At 36.6% G+C, this 8937-nt stretch overlaps 1 protein-coding gene across 3 annotated transcripts in view; it reads right to left on the bottom strand.

Moving 5' to 3' along the window:
- Positions 1–1649: 1649 nt before the first annotated feature.
- The window catches only part of Gabra4 (gamma-aminobutyric acid type A receptor alpha4 subunit), a 79255-nt gene continuing 71967 nt past the window's right edge, over positions 1650–8937 (bottom strand). For 2 of the 3 annotated variants that reach the window (XM_029565697.1, XM_029565698.1), the window contains one exon: positions 2324–2491. In XM_029565697.1, the coding sequence (XP_029421557.1) occupies positions 2412–2491 (80 nt within the window). In that variant the 3' untranslated portion in view covers positions 2324–2411. Of the gene's footprint in view, positions 2492–8937 lie in introns of all 3 variants that reach the window. The other variant, XM_008837692.1, reaches the window with a different exon arrangement.

Genomic DNA, 8937 nt, shown 5'->3' on the forward strand with positions numbered 1-8937 from the left:
TCAATCACATTTCTAAGCATTGGCCTAAAGTCCAAAAACCTTTTCACTCCTATGAAATAATTTTATAAGCTTTTATGTACAAATACTTTGTTAAATGTATACACATATTTACAGCTTTCACTGGGCTCATTTTACTGGAATCAGCTTATAAATGAGGGGTCCTGACTAGAAAATTTCTTCACCATCTTTTAGCCTTAAAATGTATTGATTCTAAGAAATATTTAGAAATATAAAAAAGAATGAGTTCTCAGATATAAAGGTCAATTAATATTTGTCATTTTAACATTTTATGTCTCTTAGTCGACCATTACAAAACAATGCAGTAACTGAAAACCGGGTACTAATTAATGTATTTTTTCCTAGAAAATAAGAGGTTCTGTCTATAAGATGGCCATTTTTATCAAATATTCTCCCTAAAAATACCCCGAACACATTCATTTGCACACATCTGGAACAGGTAGAAATATAGAAGAAAAATCTGGAAGCAATGCAACAGAGAGACCTAGACGGGCTATTTACCGACAGCTGCAAGAAGTTCATTAGGTGGCTAAGCCTACATGTTGAAAAGGAAAAATCAGCATGTGAAAACCTCGATAAATTGCATAACAGTGTCACTGGCGTCCCACCTATGGCAATGACATTTTTCTTCCCTTCTTTGCTGCTTTAAATACCTCAGTTTTAAAGCTTTATCAAACTCCCAGGAAACAAACACAAAACCTGCCCAGAAATGCAGAGGATGAGCACAAATCCTTTCCAGAAGTTAGGTAAAATTGCTCTCTATTGGGAAAAATATACAAAAGGCTGATGTGGGGCTCTTATTTTAGATGATTCTGGGATTCTGATCAAATTGTGTGATGTGATCTGCATCAAATCTGAGACAGGTATATTAGGTTTCAGATTAGTGCCCAGATTTTGATTTTCAGGAAATTAGTGTTTTTCACCTGTAGAACAGTCTATACCACATTTTTATTATATTTTGAAAACCAATCATCAAAATTGTACTAACATTTAATTATCTCAAAGTAGCTATATTAACAAATTTATTTGTTTTCCTCTGTTAGTACAGGAAAAACAAATATTTTGGATATGTTTTCAGACTCTAATTAAATTCCCTTCATTAAAGAATGGAGTGTCCTCTGCTAGATTATGGTTCTTTATCATGCACTGACTTTAAAGGTGAAAGAGATTCTCTAGGAGATGGTCTCTAACACAGCACCTAGAACACTGAAGGTTCCAGGCTCCGATAGCTATGTTCTAAATGTATACAATACATAAATGAATGAGCTACTCTGAAAAATAATTTATACAATGAATTTAATTTTGGCTCAGAGCACACAATTTCAAGTCAACTGTTAACTATCGTTTGACCAATATGTGCAAGAAAACACATTTCCTCTGGTCTGTGTCTTTGTTATTGATGCAGCAAAAGCTTGGTTCTATTGATCAGTGTTTGTTTTATTCCATTTTCCTTTAACCGACGTTTTGTTTCACAGAGAAAGTCCTTTTCTTGCAGGTGCTGAGAGGACTGCAAAGGTCACTGCATATGATTTCCGATAAACAATGCTGGGTAAAGGCAATGCCACTGGGAAATTTAGGGCGATTGGTTGATTTCCTAGGGTGTATTTAAAACTATTACAGTCTGCTTTCCCATTTCAGTGCAAAAATATGCATCGGATATCACCACTGGCCTTATTTCTCTTGTTCCCACTTTCCATGATGGTCTGTATTCTATCTAATTTGAACACTCAATAGATTTCTTTAAAAACCGTCATTCTCAAAAGAAAGGTGGTTCACTTTCTCATCATTGAGGAGTTAATTAACTCTCTCAATATCTGGCTTGTATTTTTTAATTGGAAAAATTACATAGAATTTTTATTTTAGTAAAGAATACTTATATTTAAAAACATTTAAAAAGACAGTCTGCATTTTCATCATCTTTTAGGAAATTACTATAGCAACAAAATTACATTAGACTTTCTGATTTCTCCATGGTGTCCTTAGATAAATAAACAACCCAGTAGACCATATTAAATGCTCCAAATGTGACAGGAAAGAGAATACGAGCGTATTTGTCTATTTTACTTGTGCCAGATCCGGAAGGTGGTGGAGCAGAAGGAGGAGGCATGACTGACACCTTCCCAGCAGTCCCTGCGGCATTAACTGTGGTCTTAATTCGCCCCAGTCTGGACCCAAAGGTTGGGCGAGTAGAAGCAGATCCAGCTGAAGCTGGCCGTGGGATACTTGTAGTTCCACAAGTAGGAGAGACTGCAGACGGAAGGGCTCTGGCAGCGGATATAGTTTCAGCTGCATTTACCCGGCTGAATGGGTTTGGACTGGAAGCCAGGTCTGCCTTAGCTGTGGCTTCAGAAGATTCCTGGACTGGGGCAGGCCTGTTGGAATGGTTTCCCACCTCAGTTTTGTTGCTGACATCGGATTCCGAATGGATCAAGGCATTTGTTCTTTTCCTCATGTTCAAATTGGCATGTGTATTCTGAAAAGATATATTAAAAATTACATTGGTTATGTAATTGTGTGTGGGTCTGTATAAATTCAAAGGTAGGAAAATATGTAAGATTAGTCACATCTATAAAGTAACCATTTTTAAATATGGTTGTTACCATTTAACTAACTGCTTGTTCCTAGCCATATTAGTAGAGAGTAAAAAGAGAAGTCACAGGGAGAGAAAAAGAAGAAGAGCAACTTATATATGTTGGACTAGAAGAAGCAGGCATCAGAGGGCATCCATGAAAAACCTATAACTGAGACCTGACTTTGGAGAGAAAAGCATTTTCTATATTTCTCAGTACTTTGTATTTTTTTATTTATTTTTACTATACTCAAACATTTTTAAAAGATTCAATCCATACCTCATATACTAAGCTATGACTTATGTCTTTAAGCTAAATGAATATAACGAAGAGGTAGAGGAAGAGGAGGAGGAGAAGGGTAGTTAATTAATTGAAATCAAAGTTGTCATCAACCTACAAGCAGAAGACACCATTACTTACCCTCTACTTTTCCTCTACAAATTCTGAATCTTTTATAGAAAAATAAAATTTTAATTAATTCTAAAATATTATACACATGGTAAAGAACATTAAAGTATATTATATCCCCAAATGTTTAATGTGTACTATTAGTGGTAAGGTATTACGTATATCCAAACAAAATAAACTGAAAAATATAGCCCAAAGTAAATACATTTAAAGTAAAAACTGAGATAGATTGCTAAGTAGGGCTGGTGAGAGGTCTTAGCCGGCAAAGGTGTTAAATAAGCCTGACCACCTAGGTTCAATCCCCAGGATCCACATGGTAGAAGGAGAGAATTGACTCCTGCAAGTTATTCCTTGGCTTCTATACTCACAGTATTGCATACACGTACATACATATCATACATACACATATACAAAATAATAAGTGTGAAGTTTAAAAGATGCTAAGTGTACTGAGCAGAGAAGAGAGTGAAAAAGGATGGGTGGGGCACACAGTAGGAAAGTCTGATAGCTTCACCCTTTTTTCTGCCACTGAAAGTTGGGACGTTTATGATCTTTAGAAACCTGCACTTTTTCTAATGCTAAAAACCTAACAGTTGGTGACTTCTCACTCCAGCCAAAGTAGAAACACAGAGAATGAATTTGCTTTCTTGATTGAAATGACAAAGACCTAGATAAAATATGCAAAGCAACTCCTTCTGAAGACACTGGACATCAAACATCATAGGATCATAAGCACTGAGAAAGAAGAAACAACCTTGATTTTCTATGCTGTGGTCCATAAAATGAACCTGTGGGGGTAGGGGGGGACAGGCAGAACTCCTAAGCAGAAGAGATGGATTTAAGATATGGTCCAAGGTGGTTAGCCTTACAGGACAAAGCACCCATGAAAAGAATCCTGAGCAAAGACCTCCAAAAATTCAGAGTCCCCGATGAATAGTTTGTTCATCCAAGAGCAGTTTACCAGTGGGAAGTACTTACCCAAGACTGAAAAATGAACAACCAGGAAGGATGGGAGATTATAATATTTGATACTGTCCCAAAGCCGATAATAGCAAATGCTTGTTCCCACTAGCAGGACTCCAAAGTGTCACCATGAACTCTGTAGTATGGAATAAATACCTCTAAACATAATGACAACAGTTCTATCCCTAATTCTGACTCATGAATTTTAATAGGAAGACTGAAAAGATAAAACTGATTTTAATAACTTACTCCAGAATGAAGTACAAGAATATTAATTACTTCTTTATTTCTAGACTAGCATCCTTCTGGAACATTCTAAAATCCTGTGAATAATGTTCTGTATACTGGCTATAAAAATTGAACCCAAGCCATCACATGTCTCTAGAGTCATGGCCTGTGTAATATCCACATACTCCCTCTCCATCAAGGGATGGAGTCTATTTCCCTAGAACCTGCCTTGGACAACTTTGTGTGGTGGTAATGTTAATATGTCATTTCCAAATCTGCCTCATGAGTTCTTATTTACTTCCACTCTCCCAAAAACCATTGCAACCAGCACAATAAAAAATAATCCTAAACTAACTTGTTTGAGGGTAGCGATCATTTAGAGCAGAACCAGTTATCCCAGTGAGGTCCCAGTGAGCTGATGGGTCTGTTCCAAGTAAGAAAAGATAAATTGCCTAAGCAAGCTAAATCAAGATGATCCATAAATTTGAAAGTGAAACAAAATGCTAATATTGTGGAGGCTTGTTATGCAGCACTATTGTTAAAATAGTTAATGTCTACAGACTAATTACTTGAAGGTTCTGATAAGAGGTGTCCTCTTCTGTGAAGGGAAGTTCCTCCAAGCTTTTAGGTTACTGAAACCTCACAGAGGGCCTTCAGTGGGTGCTGTTGCCTAATGTCACACACTAGCTAAATGACCAAGATTGGTTGTTACTCTTCATGATCACATTCGTCAACAATCACAACATTTTTAAACTGAGAGAAATGTAACGGTCATTTTACTTTGTTGTAGAGGAAAATAAACAAAGATTATGACTGGCTTGAAGTCCTACAGAGTATTACTGAGTGTCTAATTCTCTGCACCAAATAACATCTGTACTCAGAAATCTGAGAGGAATATTAAAACTTTACCAAAAACTTACTGCTGAGAAAATTTATCCAAAACTTGGAAATCAGAAATATGGAGTATCTTTTCAATGCCATAAACATATATTTGTCAGCAGTCCATTCAAGGATTGTTGAGGTTTCAACATAATTTGATTATGAGTTTGATTCAGTTATTTTCTATTTGATTAGAGATCAAATACTGTAAAGTTTCCATGTTAAGTTGTCTCTTCATGCCTAGTAGAAAAGATTAGCATAGTTTATAGTTTTATTTTTTTCTATGGAATTAGGAATTTTTGTATCCAAATTACCATATTCTAGAATACATTCTTATGAAAAAAAATGCTTAAGGGGCATGGTCACACATGCCTTTAATCCCAGCACTCTGGAGGCAGAGGCAGGTGGACCTCTGTGAGTTCAAGGGCAGCCTGGTCTACATAGCAAGTTCCAGGCCAGCTGAGGCTACATGGAGACACTGTCTCAAAAGGTCCAAAAAATCCTTAAGAGGAGCTGGGGAGATGGCACAGTGGATAAAGGGCTTGCAGTACAAGAGTGAGGACCTGAGTTTGAATTGCTGAGCAGACAAACCCAGAAGCTGTTGAGCACATCCCAGTTCTATGGCGAGATGGGAGGTAGCAAAGGAGCATCTCTGGAAGCTCATGGGTCAGGTGGGCTAGTCTGGTGCAACAGCACCAAACAACAGAGAGACTTCAAAGGACATGGAAAGCAGGGACTGATAGCTGAAGCTATTCTCTGACCTCCACTTACATGCTGATCACATGTGCATCCCCCCACAATCATACATGCATGCACACATGCTTATGGACTGCCATTTCCTTAAAAATATTTTAAGCTAATTTTCTATCTATGTATAGAATTAATGAGGTGAACAAATCTTTGACATATGTCCATTTGACATTTGTAGAGGTGTGCTTTTTGACAGTCTGAAAATTCTATTCTGGTATCTACTACTGAACAAGTTATGAAGACCAAAGAAATATAAGCACACACTTGAATAACATAACTAGAGATAAAGAATGAAAGAGATAGTTATTAATCTAAGGTAATTAGAAGAAAGCGGGAAGAGATGAGGATGGAGAAAGCAGTACAAACAATGTCATCAAAATAGCTGTCTGGAAACAAAGGTCTAATCTGTGCACATTCAATTAAAAAGCATTGATGAGCATCTAGAGAATAAAGATTGTTTTATTAATCGCTATAGTCCATATCCCGCAGTAGGAACCAACTTCACAGTTGATCATTTGCAACAAGATGAGTATCATGCAGAATCAAATTCTTTCAAACTGTTTTCATCAGAATTCTACACCTGGCTTGTTGCTTCTTGGTTTGAGGGGGTAGACTACTGAACTATTGTAGATAGCAACAAAGGCAAATTAACTACCTGGAATTAATCCCAAATCTGGCTGAAAAGATCTAAAATGTCTCAATAGACTCTATACTGCTCCAGTGTTAAGAAAGTGGAATGTGACTGACTTGAGACTTGTCTTTGTTTTCCATCAGTCACATAATATTCAAGTTTCTTTGCATTTATATCTGAAGGTACAGTCTGTGAAGCATTGTTGGCATTTCTCATGATGGCAAACCACCAAGGGACTGAGGGATCCATTGACCTGGCTGACATAGGACTCGTTAGGAATAATATTCACAGGAAAGTCAGATTTTGGAGAAAATGAAATGTCAATCAGAGTGATGTTGATTCATATAAAGTGCACAGACTTCAGTGGCTCCATTAGTACCCAGCAAAAACATAGTGGCTTCCAACAGGAAAATCACCTAAGCTTCATTAGAATTTTTAAAAAATGATTTAATTTGGAATCATTTTGTCATTAGTCACAATAGCCTGAAGCAAAGAAACTAGTGGGATATCAATGTGAGGTGGCAGATTCAAATATTACCAACAAATTAAAGCAGCAACAGGCAAACAGGAGCAGATCCAAGAAACTTGTCAATCATGACTGTGATCTGACACAACTTCTAAAGAAGTATCATAACTCAAAAAAATTAAAATTCATCTCAACTTATTACTCCAGCAGCAGAGGGATAAGTAAGATTGGGTTTGCAGAACGCAAGCAGCTGCATTCATATTCCTAGTCTGAGAAGCTAATGAAGTTTAATAAAATGTAATTTAGCCCTTCTAAATTAAAAACTAACAAGGCTAATAATGAACAGGGCTATCTTCCAGAATATCAATGTCAGACACACAAAAAATAAAAATCAAATAATGTAAAGACATTTATTCCCACTATTTGGACAGGCTTCAGGGATGGCTGCATATCTTATTTAATATGGAGATAAATAAGCATGGTAGAGCTGCTGCAAATAAACCCCAAGCTAATGATGTACTGAGAACTACCAACAGTGGTTCTAGAGAGTACTCTCATATAAAAATGAAAACCATTACCTCCAAATAAACATGCTAAATATTTCATAAATTGTTACCAAGGGATTCTGTCATATATTGTGCTCCAGAATGTAGAAATTAAAATGCTGATTTTCCTATTTATTGTATTTCATTTCCTCCCAATGTGAGCACTTGATTCAATGTTTGTATTTTCATAAGCTATGGAAATATTACTTATACTGTTAGGCACTGGGATACATTTATATCTTCAATCTGGAATACCTCCCAACACTAGATTTTCAAAAGTTCATTTTGCCTGTTTCATATTTAGAGTTGAGGGTGTGAAACATGAAGATTTCTTTGAGATGTGTGGTTTTGTGGTTAATTTTGTGTCTTAGCAATCCTGAGTGTTTCTTTTTATTTGTTAATGCTTTGTATTTTAAATACATAGCTTCAATAGGGGATAGCACTCTGTTGGAGACTTCACTAGTCAGAACGAAGTTCTCAGCTAGGTAAAGTGGACTTTTCCAGAATATTGCCTGGATCTGTGCCAGATGTTGCTTTAATCAGTTCTGTCAATTTATCCTGGAGAAGGAATAGGGCAAAGGATACTCTGTTAACTTTCTCCAAACCCAAACACTAAGGTGGATGAGCTTTTTCTTGTTCAACAAAGAAAAGTAGTATAGTAGTTACTTGAAGTGTTTTTAAGAATACTCTGGAAGGCCATTAATTGTTCAAACTCTTAGGCTGTATTTGCAAGAAGTTCATCTATTATCTTTGTTATTGTCAGTGTCTAGTGGTCTAAAAAACACTGGCTAGAACTTAGAAAATGAACAACAGACGCCAGTCTTATCTAAAGGAATACTGACAACTGATTGCTGCCAGATAAGGACCAGCTGACCCTCCTAAAACAAAGACCTCTAGATAGGCTGACTAGATCGACCAGAAGGGCAAGTAGTGGGGAATGGCTAGGGGTGCCGACAACACAGCAGACAGTAGCAGGGATATCAGAGTATAAGGGCTCTAGTGATGGAAGGAAGGCTATGGGAGGGTTCTACCTGGGAAGTGGGTGTATAGTTGAATAAGATGGTTTGGGATGTTCTGTGTGATATACACACACATACACACACGCAAATCAACAATTGGGATGTTCTGTGTGATATACACACACACACACACAAAAAAAAAAAATCAACCAATTTAAAAAATATATATTATATTTGAGGAGGAAGCATGGAAATTTACGTCATACTAATTAGTAGAGGTGATAAGAATTAACACTGAAATCCACCCAATAACTTTATAGACATACACAGGTGCCGAGGATCGAAGTATAACCGATTATGACTAGTAACAATCAGATACATACAAAGTAGAGATGCACGCGCCAACATCTCAGCGTTAGTAGCAAAAACAATGAGTCTTTCTGCAAGGAACAATATATTCTAAAATGAAATGGAGATCTTTTTTAAAGGTTAAGAACTCATTCAATTTAATGTATTACAG

The sequence above is a fragment of the Nannospalax galili genome, unplaced genomic scaffold (assembly GCF_000622305.1).
Source record: "Nannospalax galili isolate Female #2095 unplaced genomic scaffold, S.galili_v1.0 scaffold318, whole genome shotgun sequence".
In the NCBI taxonomy this organism is placed as follows: domain Eukaryota; kingdom Metazoa; phylum Chordata; class Mammalia; order Rodentia; family Spalacidae; genus Nannospalax; species Nannospalax galili.